The sequence below is a fragment of the Heloderma suspectum genome, chromosome 10 (genome assembly GCF_057233095.1).
Source record: "Heloderma suspectum isolate Gila_16-S chromosome 10, 16-S_ref, whole genome shotgun sequence".
In the NCBI taxonomy this organism is placed as follows: Eukaryota; Metazoa; Chordata; class Lepidosauria; order Squamata; family Helodermatidae; genus Heloderma; species Heloderma suspectum.
In genome coordinates, this window is record NC_139467.1 from 10,081,774 (window position 1) to 10,095,000 (window position 13,227).

Here is a 13,227-nt window from a genome sequence, read left to right on the forward strand (position 1 = left end):
CGGGGAGAAACAGTGAGGTAAAAAGGGGGTGGAATAGCAAGGCTAGAGGCTCAGAGTGAAGGGAACCAACGTAAAGAAGTGGGTGAGAGAGAAACAGCAAGGCTAGCGGCTAGGAAGGGAAAGAAAGAAGAAGGAAGCGGTTTGGGTTGAGAGAAATAACTAGGTTAGAGGCAGGAAGTGGAGGGGGAGAGAGAGAGAGGAAAAGGAAAAGGTTGCGTCTATGGAAAAAGATTGGATGGGTCCAAGAAGGAACTCTTTCCTTCTCTTCCTGCTCCCTGAGCAGCTGATCAGTGGCAGGTTCAGGAACAGGAAGGACAACCAGGCACCCTAATGTTTTTCAAGTTTTTAAATTAAAAATACTTTTTAGAAGGGAGCAGGTAGTAGAGAGCTTTGCAGCACAGTTGGAGGTCCCTGCGGGCTCCTGGTGGAGATGAAGGCTGCTCACGCTGGCTTGTTGATATGGGTCCACACATTTGCCTGCATTGCAGGCATGGCTATGCAGACTGTCATGATTGTTAGTACCTGCATGGCAAAATTTCCCAATACATCACTGTTTGTATCTTTGCTCCTGGCAGCTTCTCTGCTTTATTTGCAAGGTTATCTACAGCTCCCTGGCAGGGCTCCTAGGACAGGCCTGCACACCTGGCCCCTTTGCTACTTTGCATCTCTTCCAGTCACATCCATGATCAATTCCCTGAAAACTGCCTGAAAGCTGCTACAACTGTGTTTGTCTCTTCTTTGCTGCCAGCCCATGGGGGGGAGAGTGGCTGGGTTCCAGCTGGCCACATCTCTTCCTCATTCCGCTCTCATCCTGTTTTGTGTTACACTTTTCAAGATGTTTGTGGGAACAGCACAAAGGGGAGGGTGCTGGTTGGCTTGGAGGAAGTAGAAACTGTGGAAGAAACTCAGCCCTGGGAGGAGAAGGACACAGTATTTCAGCTGCCAAGTTCCTGCTCATCTGTTGGAGACTTGATCAGCATCAGCAGCGGAGTTGGATGCTAGTGGCAACGGACAGTCTGTAGAGACATACCAGGCAGCCAAAGTGACCCCAACAAGCACATCCACAAGATGGGCATGCCATGCTGCACCCCCGGCTGGATGAACTCCTGGCAGATGCTGCTTGTAGCAGGTGAGAGATGAGGACCCTGGACGGGGAAAGGGGTACATGGTGAACAAAGACCCAGAAGGGCTGGGACTTGCATGGAGGAGGGGTGGGACTGGGTCTAGTTGGGACTAGATGTAACAGCTTCTTCCTGGGAATCTTGATCACCCCAATGTGCTTTCTATTGTACTGCATGCAATTGGGACATTATTAATACTGGACCTAAGAAGCTGCCTTATACTACACCAAATTATTGGTGCATATACCCCGGTATTGCCTACCCCACTGGAAACCATTGCTAGGTGGTTGGAGCAACTGGCACCAAATGTCCGAGACTCGGGAGGGACTGGCTTGTGCTGGTTGTGGGTAGCAGCAGCCAGTCTGGTCTGGACCAAGGAGGGGACCAGAGGGGCTTGAGACAATGCAATGGTGCAGCTGCACCATTACAGCCTCGTCTGGAATCACCCAAATGGTTTTGTGACACCTTAAAGACTAGCAAAGCTATTATGGCATTAGCTTCTGTGGATCTTTGGGTTGAGAGTAAGGCCCGTCTCTTTCTTTTTCTCCCCTTGCACTGCAGCCTCCATCCTCAGTTCTTGCTTCCTGCTGACTCGAGCCCAGAGGGGAGGCCCCAAAGAAGTCCCTGTCACATGGAAACCAGCAAATCCAATAGAAGGGCAGAATGTGACCCTAACACCAGGAGGAAACTTGAAAAATGTTATCAGCTGCAGCTGGTACCGAGGGAGGACAACTGATCTAGCAAAGCGGATCTTTGTCTATTACCTACCCCCGAATCTTCTAGGGCAGCGTAATGGAGCTACCCACACTGGGCGGGAGAGAGCGGGCCCAGACTGCTCCCTTCACATCAGGAGTTTAACATCAGCTGACTCTGGAAACTACACTGTGACACAAGAAGGAGGTGTGACTTCAGTGGGATATGCAAACATACAGGTCTCAGGTATGATTTGCTCATTCTTCAGCCAGTCTGTCCCCTGTACCCCACCTAGAGCTGTCTCCTCTCCAGAGAGTAAGGGAATATCCGGCACTGCTGGTCCACTTACACAGTCAGGGGTAAAAGAAAGACTTGTGGCTGCAATAGGAAATGTGAACATAGAGGTCTCAGGTATGATCCCCCCACCCACCTTTTAGAACTTCCTTTGGTGCCTTTAGATATTTTGACTCTTTCATCCATCCAGAACTGGGTCTTCAGTTCAGTCTCCCCATGAGATTCCTGAGCACTTCTGTTGAGGGTCATGTGAACCTGCCACATTTAGGTCTGTCTACTGCTGTTGATTTAGCAGCAGCACTGCTACCATTTGCTTGCATGACAGACAGAAACTCAGGGAGCAAGCAGGCAATGGCATCTCCTGCTCCTCCTTCTCAGCAACTCCCTTGTCTGCACCAGAGTGAAAAGTAGAGGAACACACAAGTTAATGAGCTTTAATGAGCTTCCACCACACATTGAAAACTTGGTTGTTCTGGCACGCATTTGGGGTGGGTTAGGGTATTTTTTTTAGAAATATGATGTTTTAATGTTTGTTTTAGACTGTTTGTACTATTGTACATCGCCCAGAGTGGCCGGGTGACTGGCCAGATGGGCAATTAAGAAAATACATACATACATACATACATACATAAATTTGCGGTGGAGAAGAGGAGGAGCACATCCAGGGAGCTCTTCTCAGTGGGCCCCTGCTGGGATGTGAGACCTTCAGCAGGTGCCTCACCATGCCTACCCTTTACACCAGCCCTGCTTATGACCTCACCTATGATGGTGGAGGACTACATGGCAGGGAGGTCCAGCTGTAGTTTAAAACTTAATCTCTGCCTCCATATAATTTGGCTCCAGTGCAGTGATTGAGGGGCAAGGATGGAGGGACATGAAAGCATGAGCTGAAGGAGAAGTATCGTTAAGCTTAACCCATCCCTCCCTCTCCCCCTTCAAACACTAGGGATGGGCAACTCCCCCTCCCAATGTCTGGTCTGGGGGGTTCCACTGCAGGGAAATCCAGACATCTTGGGCCCTGTGGATTTCGCCAGAGCCCTGGCACGTCCTCTGGAATTCACGGGGCTGCTCTCCATCTTTCTAAAAGGTGTAAATGGCTGCAATTTGTGTAGAAGTAAGTGCTTAAGAGCCACAAATGGCATAAAATATTCCAACTATGGCCATAATTTTTCCATGATAGGCTAATGGCAGCTGCCATTAGCCTATCACGCCTTTTAGAAAGATGGAGAGCTGCCCTGCATTAAATCCAAGGACACACCGGTAAGGCGGGTCCAGTCCGCTGCAGACTCCAGAAGTTGGATTCTTGGGAATCCAGCCTTATTGGGGTCTGCAGCAGATTTCTCCAGCATCCCAACTCAAACAGGAACACCCAGCAGTGGTGATAACTTTCTGTCTCTTCTGCCTGCAGAGTTTCTGCCTCCCCCTGCTCCAGAGGTTCTGACCAAGCCCACCGTGTCTGCCTTCCCAAGCCCTTTTGTCAGAGAGCTCATTGACTCTGTCCGTCTAACTTGTGACACCACCTCTAAACTCGCGACTGTCCACTGGTTCTGGAATGGAGAACTTCTCGGCAATAGCTCTCTGATCCAGCTGTCTGACAATAATAGGACTCTTGCCATCCAAAGCGTTAACCTCAGCGATGCTGGGGAGTATCAGTGTGAAGTGTCCAATCCAGCCTCCACTGAAATGAGTGACGTTACATACATTGCTGTGATCTGTGAGTATGCTTGTTTGGCCCCAGTGATCTCTGCCTTCCCCAGACTCTTAGATCCTGTCCTGTCTGTGCTTCTTGGTAGCTGCTGCTCATGAAAAGTGCTGTTTTCTTTCATACCTCTCAGGTTTGGCTCTGGGAAGTGAAACCCAGGACTACACTAGGGGTGTCTATCATGGGGAAATCTGTTTCTTTTTTGGCTTGCCGAAGTTCCCGGATGTGCCCAACTTGGCTCGGATTTGCAGACTGAGCCATGGGATTTTCCTGAACTCTGGGAACGTTTTGCATTTTTTTTGGTGCAAATTGAGTTCTGCACAAATTTTGGCTGCAATTTGTATAATTTGCACCAATTTCAGCCCCAATGTATGCACTTTGCACAAATTTCAGCCACAATTTGCAAAAATTACACAAATAGTGCAAATGTCAGCCACAATTTGCACAAATAAAAAATATGGAAAATCCGCAAACTGGCCCAACTTGATGGAGATTGAGTCAGGCCAGTTTGTGGGAAATAGACCAAAGTCAGTGGGGGGGAGGAACAAGGCAAGCTTGGCAAGCCCCACCACCCAAAAGGATTCCTCTGACATCCCTAGACTAGACACCCTTGTATGAAACCCGAAGAACTTAAGACGGGGCCTGCTGGATGAGAACGAAGACATCCTGTTACACCCAGTGGCCAACCACATGCCTCTGGGAAGCCCACAATCAGGACATGAGGGCAATAGCCTTCCCCAGCAACTGGTAACCAGAGACATGCTGCCTCTGATATGGGACTAGCAGCCACTGATAGCCTCATCCTCCATTAATTTGTCTCATCCCCTTTGAAAGCCTGGCCCTACCATCCACAGATCAGATTCACAGAAATCCAAATTCATTTGAATCCATTGCAGATTTCTCCAATATCCCTCATGGAGTCTTCTCCAGTGTTATCCCATTTTATCTTTACAACAACCCTGCGAGGTCGGTTAAAGTGAGAGGTCACCATAGTCCAGAGAACTTCCCACACTGAATCTTCCACCTATAAGACATTCAAGTTCCCAAGATATATATTTAGGAAGGGCAAAAGGGATAAAGCAGGGGTAGGAGCGTGTCCCAGTAATGTTCACTTTGTGTTCTCTCCACCTCTCTTGCACCTTCATCTGGAACACTGATTAGAAGCTCATTCCTAAACAATATTCTATTTTTCAGAGCACATTTCTCTTTGGTGAAGGGATCTTTTGCACTGTGAGTGGGAAGGGAGGGGGGCTCTAACACTCTGAAGCTCAGACCCCAATGGGTCTGCATCCTGTTTTTGTCCCAGATGGTCCTGACTCACCTGTGATCCACCCGACTGCAAAGTTCTATGCTGAGCATTCCAACCTCAGTCTCTCCTGCAAAGCCAGTGCATTTCCTGAAGCAGAGTATCGCTGGTTTCTCAATGGGAAGGAAGAAGGCAGAGGATCCAAGCTCCTCATCCAGGATGTTACGCTGCAGCATACTGGGAAGTATGCCTGCCAAGCAGTGAATTTGCTCTCTCGTCAGAAGGCGACTGCCACCCTGGGGATTGAGGTGGTGTCAAGTAAGCAGCCCTAGCCTGGCCTAGCTGATCACAGAAATAATGCTCATACATGCATTAGGAGAATTGCTTGCAAAAAAATGTGTGTATTAGATGGTAGCAGTGAGCAGTGGATTCCATTGCCTATGTCCTCACTGGCTCCCTGCCTGTCAAACAAGCAAGGGCTAGTAAAGATGAAAAAGAGGATGAGGAGTAATAGCAGGGGAACAGGGGTGGTGAGCAGGTAAAGGGAGGGGCCCATTGAGGGTGCCTTCCCCAAGGGCCATCAAAAACCTGGAGCCAGCATTGCCCACAGAGTAGTTAAGTTCAAGGAATTTTGTGAATTCTGAAAAGTCCACATTCAAATGCTTTTGAGACTGGGCTGCAGTTTACACAGACGACAGCAGAGAGCTAAAAATTGTGTGGTCATATTGGCGAATCTTTTCTGTTTTCTTTTGTTTTTTGGAGCACACCCGCCAGAGCTGATAGTACATTCTGGCATGCAAGGGATCTACTTGGTATTCTTGGTGGGGGAAGGAGGAAGGGATACTCTGCAAATTTCTAATTTGCCTCAGTTGGCCAAAAAACAAACAAACAAAAAGCATTGACCATGACAAGGAGAGCACCATGAAATGGATCTTGATTTTTTCCTCTCTTTTTTTTCTTTTTTTCAGTTTTGTTGAGGGACCTTTCTCAATAAGCTGCAACTAGGTGGCACATCATTTTTAACATCTCTGTTTATCACTTGATTTTTAACTGCTGGCCTGAAGTGTTCTGTGGTTCTGTAGGTTGAGAATTATGGCAAAACTGACCACCTTTGAGTTCTGGTTGTATGGAAATTTGTTCTAATACTTGATGCTCTTTGAAAGACTCTGAGTTCAGAGCAGGTATCTCTGTCTTTTCTTGGAAATAGAGCCAGGCTGGTGAAGGTCACAAGCAAAGGTTGCTCAGTGATTAGAACCACTGGCATCAAATGTCAAAAACCCAGGAGAGATTGGCTGGTGCTGGGTGTGTGTAGCAGCAGCTAGCCTGAACTGGAATATGTAAACCACAGGGGCATGTAACACAAGAATGCTGCTTTTCAGACTTTGGCCATACTGAACCAGGAAATATTTTTATTTATCACTAGCAATGACATCATTTCTATATTATCTTTGAATCATAGGTCATCTCTACATGAGGCGTCTATCATGCACTTGTCATTGGTCAGTCACAACGTTTGCAGTCCTTTATACAATGTCATCAACCTCCAGGGCTTCTCTCATGTTTTATAACCTTTATCCCCCCCCCTTTTTTTTTAAGACTGGGGAAAGTCCAATATTTTTTCTAGAAGCGTGATGAAAAGCTGCAATAGCTGCATATACTTCTGCAATTCTGCTATATCACAGTGCCATCTAGTGGCTTTATAATGGAACATAAAGAACTTGCAGAGAAAGGAAATCCCTGAAAAAAGCAAGTGTAAGCACATGTCAAGGAGCTGATCTTAATCACACAAAGAATCCAGCAGCAGAAGCCCTGGTAAAGGTGCAGGATAAAGCCCTGGTTTAGAGAAGCCCATAGAATCCTAGAGTTGGAAGGGACCTCAGATATCATATATTCCAATTCCCTGCTCAATGAAGGCTCTGCATCTTCATTATTATTCTCATGGAGAAAAGAGTGTTAATTAATATGAAGATGATGCGTGTTACTGTTGCACCACTTAAACTCTGTCTAGAAAAGATACAACGAAGAGGGGTTTAAGTTAATTTGCACTAAAGGGTCTGAAAGCTCTCCTGGCAGTATAAACAGGAGTGCTGGAAACTCCCTGCTATTTCCAAGAAGAGCCTTTCCCAACCTGGTACCCTCCAGATGAGTTGGACTGCTATTCCTATCATCCCCAGCCAGCATAGCCATGCTGCCTGGGAATGGTGAGAGTTGCAGTCCAACACATCTGGAGGCCATAAGGCTGGAAAACCTGGTCTAGAAGGTGAGGATTCTTCCCTTTCTCTGTGTGTGTTTTTCCCCCACACTGCAGCCTCCACCCTGAGCTCTTGCTTGCTGTTGACTCGAACCCAGGACAAGACCCCAGCTGAAATGTCTATCACGGTAGACCCAGCAAAGCCGATGCAAGGACAAAATGTCAGCTTAACACCAATAGCTGTCTCAGACAAATCTGTTAGCTGCAGCTGGTACCGAGGGACAATTGAGGAGGGAAACTTGATCATGACCTATTACCTACCTCCACGTACTGGACAGGCATCCGGGCCTGCCCATACCGGACGAGAGACCATGGGGCCGTACTGCTCCCTTCACATCACAAATTTAATGTCAAAGGACTCTGGAACCTACATGATGACAAAGGATGGACCTGTGAGATCTGAAATCACGTCTGCAAACCTAGAGGTCTCTTAGGTGAGCTTTCCATCCATTTTCTGGGCGCTTCCAGATGAGGCTTCTGTTGTGAAATTGCCCTGCTTCGTTCACAAAATTGAACTGGGAGAGGGGGGTCCTGGTGACACTGTGATCCAACTGTAATCCTCCCCTATTTCCCCACTGTTTCTTCCATCTCTTTTCTTACAGCAGAAAACCCATCTAGGAGGGAAAGAGCAGAATAGCAGCCTGTCTTTCAGAGATCCCCTTGATGTCTTTAGAGGTTTCAAGGACACCCAGGGCTGTCTTCTGTTCCGTCCCTGACCAGATTTCTGAGCATTTTTTTGGTCTGTCCAAAGTCTGCATCATGTACTACTCACCTGGCTTCATTATTTTGTAATGAGAATAAGCAAGTGACCTATGTGAGTACTAAAAACTCAGCACGTATCTCATTGTATGCTGTGTTATCCCCTCATTTTAGAAATCTGATGCTTTTAATTAGTACATATGCTGAAAGCTGCTATTGTTCATGTTGTTTTTGTAATCCATTCCTTTGATTAAATAAACATTTATTCAGAATCAAAGTGTCCACCCTGATCCAACGAACACGCGCGCACACACAAACACACACAGATGCACAAATATGGTGGCTTTTGTTCAAAGGGCAATTTGAAACACACGCATAGAACCTCTGTGTGTAAATATCTTCCAGAAGTGTTAGTCTGTTGCAGCAAACACTGATGGAAACTCCCCCGCTTTTGTTTAATCCCTATACTCCAGGGTACAGAATTGCAGGAAGTGAATAGCTTGGGTGGAGTTGTGGTGGAGCGGTTTAATCCTTGCCTTTCAGTATATGTGGGTCCCAATCCAAATCAGGGGCATGTGCACTTACTGTGCCATCCTATACATGTCTACTCAGATGTACATCCCATTGAAACTAATAGGGCTTACTCCCAAGTAAGTGATTATACAATTGCAGCCTTCACCTGGAGTGAGAAAATAAATGAGGGTCAGTTACATGCAACATGATTAACACAATGGGTTAATTCACTGTATACTTTCCAAGTCTGGTCTATTTGTCTAGGGCAGCGATAGACAACTGGAAGCCCAACCTGGCCTGCAGATACTCAGGAATTACTTCACCATAAAACTATACTCATCTAGCAGATGAAAGGAGCCCTTTATCCCTAGGCAATTTCTTTGCATCTGGTTTCAGGGCAAGGAGGAAAGTAGGGAAGAAGTTAGCAAACAGTTGGCCAGGGGCCAAACCAAGGCCACCAACAAACACCAGTTGGCCCACCACTGGGTGCCTTCTAAGGATGGGTGAGAATTTTGTTGGGTTCATTTTTTGAGAAGAATGTACCAAAATTCAAAAATTTCTTCATCAATGGGATGGAACAAATTTGAGATTTTAAAAATCCAAATGTAGGAGAAAGGATGACTGACAGATTCATCCATCCAGGCCCAGGGCTATGAGTGCTTAGCATTTCCAAGTCTAGACTTGGGCCCCTGTGTATTCATGTTTGTGGGCCTGAATTGGGCTTGCCACTTCTTTTTTTCCTGACAGGCTCTTCATCTTTAATAGCTACATGGCAGGCAGGTACAATGTGGTCCCCTCCGTGCTGGGAATAGCTGTATCCATTGAATTTGGTCAGTGCAGATGGACGGGAATTTTGTTTCAGTTCATTTTTTTTTATCAGAATGCACCACATTCCCCAAATTCATTCACAAAGAGGATGGAAAGAACTTGAGATTTTTTAAAAAATGAATGTAAGCGACAAATTCACCCATCTCTCATGCTTCCTTGCTAGGAAATGAGAGAAGTCTTTTCTTCCTAGCCAGCTTGGCTTCAGGAAGAAGAGAAAACAGCCAGAGATATACATGCGTCCATGTGCTTCCTGCAGTCCTTATGGGACATATGTTAGTCGTCGCCAACATGTTGCAGTGATTTTCAATGGGGCTTACTCAGGACTTGTCCAAGACATTTTGCTTCTTGTGGTGAAGGATGAGACGGCAACCCCTTCTCCACTCCACATATGGAAGTCAGTTGAGAGCTGAATCTTCCTGCAGCACTAGAGACAGGACAGCATCTACCACCACAACTTAGTCCATCAGGCAGTTGAGGCAGTGAAGGTATGGTGGTTGGGTGGCCTGCTTTACAGAGGACAGTCCATTATTTTGGAGAACTGACAGAGGACACTGTTTGATGGGCCCAAGGGGTTTAAAGTCAAAGAACCACATGGAGAGAGAGCAGCAGGGGCCTTGGCATTGTCCATCAATACTTAGCAGCACCTGGAGAGCAGACTGAGCAGGCACACAGGACAGCTAGTCAATCTCTCCGCTATGGTGAGATGACTTGTATTTCTCTTCAAATAAGTTATTTAAAGCATATGCAGTTGTTATGCCAATTGGTGTCCTCTTTTCTCCTCTTTTGGGGTGGTGCAATTTTTTGGCAAAGCAGAAGTGGCCACCCTAGGGGCAGGACAGACCACATCACACACACAGTTCTGTCCTCCCAAACTTGCTGCCACTGCCTGCCTGCCACATGCGCTAACTGAAGGGGCTATCTCACTCTGCCCAGTGGTAGGGCCGGCCAAACTCATAACTGAGTTTAGCTGCATCAGGCTCATTCCCACTTGTCTCCCTATTGGCCTCCTCTCCTTCTTGAGACAACAAAAGACACAGAACATAGACCCTGCCATTCAGGAATGGATACAGCCCAAGTCTGAGGAACCAATATCAAAGGGGTCCCAACGGAAAATGTGAAGAGAATGTAAAACACAAGACTTAGTTGGGTTGGCCCAACTGGAGAAGCCTGACCTGGATTTTCTCTCAGACAGTTTTTACTTCCTTGTACATCTCATTAACTTGGTAAATGATTTCTTTTCTTGTTTAAGGCACAGATTGAATCAACATTTGAAACTGAGACTTCTGTGGGTAAAAGGACACCACCCACACCCTGTACACAAGGAAGGGGCAGCCTCTAAATGCTGGAAGGAGTTTAATTTCTGGATTAAGGGCATCACCAGTACCTGAAGTGGGCTTTTTGTAGTGTATTCTGAGAATACAGGAAAGGGAGGGAGTGATGCAACCAGCCAAGTTTTTCCAGGAAGAGCTGTTATTTGCAGGGGGGGGGGAATATTCTCCCTTCTTCTTTTCTCCAATCTCCTTGAGGCTGAGATTAAACTCAGGGCAAAGTGCTTTTCTACTGCTCCAGTCCCCTTCCCTTATATGGCAGAGGAAGATGCTCAACCTGTGAAGAGTTCATCATAGAATTAAAGAGTTGGAAAGGAACCTTGGAGGGTATTTAATCTAACCCCCCCCTCCTTGCTTCCTAGAGTATGTGCAGAATGCATTTTTCTCTCTAGTCACAATCAGTCTCCCAACCTCAACACTTTTTCCCGTTTTTAATCACATTTGTACCCCACTCTTGTGAGTCTTCTATGGGGTTGCTCCATTTTATCCTCACATAAATCCTTCGAGGTAGGCTGAGCTGAGAGATGGTGACTGGTCCAACAATGCCCAGTAAGATTCATGGTTGAATGAGGACTGGAAGCCAGAACCCCCTGGTCAAAGTCCAGCATTACGTCACATCATCTTTACAATGTGGAGGAAACAATTTTTGGTAGGACTAATCTTTTTGTTTGTTTAGGCCTATTTAATGCCACTTAATTTACAGGGGAATGGGTGCTACTGGGGCTCAAACTAGCATAAAAGTCATGCAGTCTTTCAAAAAGCCAAGCCCCTAAATTAATCAGTTGGGGGTGGGGTGTTTGTTAATTGGGGAGGGAAGCAGTGGAGGCTGGTGGCTCTGATGTCAATGGGCAATGAATCCGCTCTGGTTTTCTGTTAGAACCAGTCAGAACTCTGAAGGAGCTATCCATGGTGCTGAACCCTATCCCCCAAATGGGTTCAGCACCTTGGATACTTCCTTTAGCATTCCGACTGGCTCTGACTGAAACCCAGAGTGGATTCACAGTCCCACTGGCATTGGAGCAACCATCCTTCTCTGCCTATGCTCAGAGATACCACTTATAAGAACATTTTGCAGGGGGAAATAGACACAGCTTGATGTATTGGTGGATGCACATGGCTGGCTGCTCATGAGCCAAGAGCTGGTAGAATGCAGGATTATTGAGCTCTTGTCTGCAGCTGCTGCTGGTGTGGTCCTCATGGCACACAGGGCCTTCGTGTCTGTAGATCTGTGTTTCTGGAGGATTCTGAAGATTCTTCCAACTATAAGAGAAGCGCATGACCAAGATGCCTGCCTAGGAAGGAACAGAAGCATGATGTCACAGCAACATTCTCTTTTCTCTGTATTCTGTCCACTTGCCTTGTACCTCACTCTGGAACACTGAATTATGTCCATCACCCATGTGTGAGCGCTGTTGTTATTTCATAAATAAATAGCTGGTGTGGAGGGGCCTGGGCAGGACTGAGACCATAGTATGTGTGTTGGGGGAAGTGGGCTTTCATCCATTGCCCCCACTGTGGTCTGTATAAGAATCGCTCCCATGGTGGCACTGGAAGCTTACCTCCTATTGCAACTAGCAGGCCCCCTGATTCTGATTAGGATCACAATGAAGGCAAAGGGTTAAAGCCTGATAATGTTCTTGTTGCATTTGTTGTAATCCATATCTTTGATTAAATAAATGTTTATTGATGGTTCAGGAGCAAAGTGTCTGACCTAGTTTGCACGTAACAGCAACTCAGTCAGTTCAGTATGGCCTGAGTATGGGTTGTCATTGCATCGTGGGTTGTTGTTGAAACATGGTTTGTCATTATGTGTGAACCCTGCACTATGTTTGAACTATGGATTGTTAACCACAAGCAACCCGGAGTTCACAGCCTAAAAATAAACCATGAGTTCTCTTCTTGGGTTGTTCATGGTGAACAACCCATATTTAAACCGTAATGCAAGGTTCACACATTGAATTGCAGGTTGTCATTACAACAACCCACAATTCAATGACAACCCACACTCAACCCATACCTGGGTTGTCATTAAGTGTGAACCAGGACAGGCCATTTGTCTTTGATGATACAGAGTGTAAGCAACAAAGCACCCTCGAGCTCCATTGTCTTCTACACAGGGGCAAAGGCGATTGGCCACCTCACTCAAAATCACGTATGAACAAGTTGAAAAGCTCTAGTCCATTCCCCCCCCCCAATACAGATCCTTGGGTGGGACCCCACTATTTACATCCCTCCATTGCAAGAACTGTCCACTTGTTTCTACACGCTGCTTCCTGTTCTTTAACCACTTACCAGTCCATAAGGTGACACACACTGCTTTTCCATCCACAGCCAGGGATGTTGCTAGGCACTTAAAATATGTGCATAAAATCTACATATGGTAATTTATATCTTTATATGCAAATTTTGAAATAATTGCTAGGGTTTATTTAAATTTCACAGGAGGCAAAGCCAGCCAACGAATTTCTCATCCAAATAAAATAAATTCTTAAATTAATTTGTCCCCTGACACATATCATCCCAAACCAATAGGAAAAGAGTATTATTGTTGT

General features: G+C 46.2%; 1 protein-coding gene across 2 annotated transcripts; it reads left to right on the forward strand.

Moving 5' to 3' along the window:
* The first annotated feature begins 960 nt into the window (after nt 1-960).
* Nucleotides 961-8,280, forward strand: LOC146337646 (pregnancy-specific beta-1-glycoprotein 2-like). 2 transcript variants are annotated; one of them, XM_084815041.1, is made up of 6 exons: nt 961-1,129; nt 1,683-2,060; nt 3,517-3,822; nt 5,117-5,374; nt 7,365-7,741; nt 7,910-8,280. In XM_084815041.1, exons 1-5 carry the CDS (start codon nt 1,069-1,071, stop codon nt 7,739-7,741), a joined length of 1,380 nt encoding a protein of 459 aa, XP_084671167.1. In that variant the 5' UTR covers nt 961-1,068; the 3' UTR covers nt 7,910-8,280. The 2 variants fall into 2 exon arrangements, with proteins under 2 accessions (XP_084671167.1, XP_084671168.1); XM_084815042.1 differs by having other exon boundaries at nt 7,913-8,280.
* Nucleotides 8,281-13,227: the final 4,947 nt, after the last annotated feature.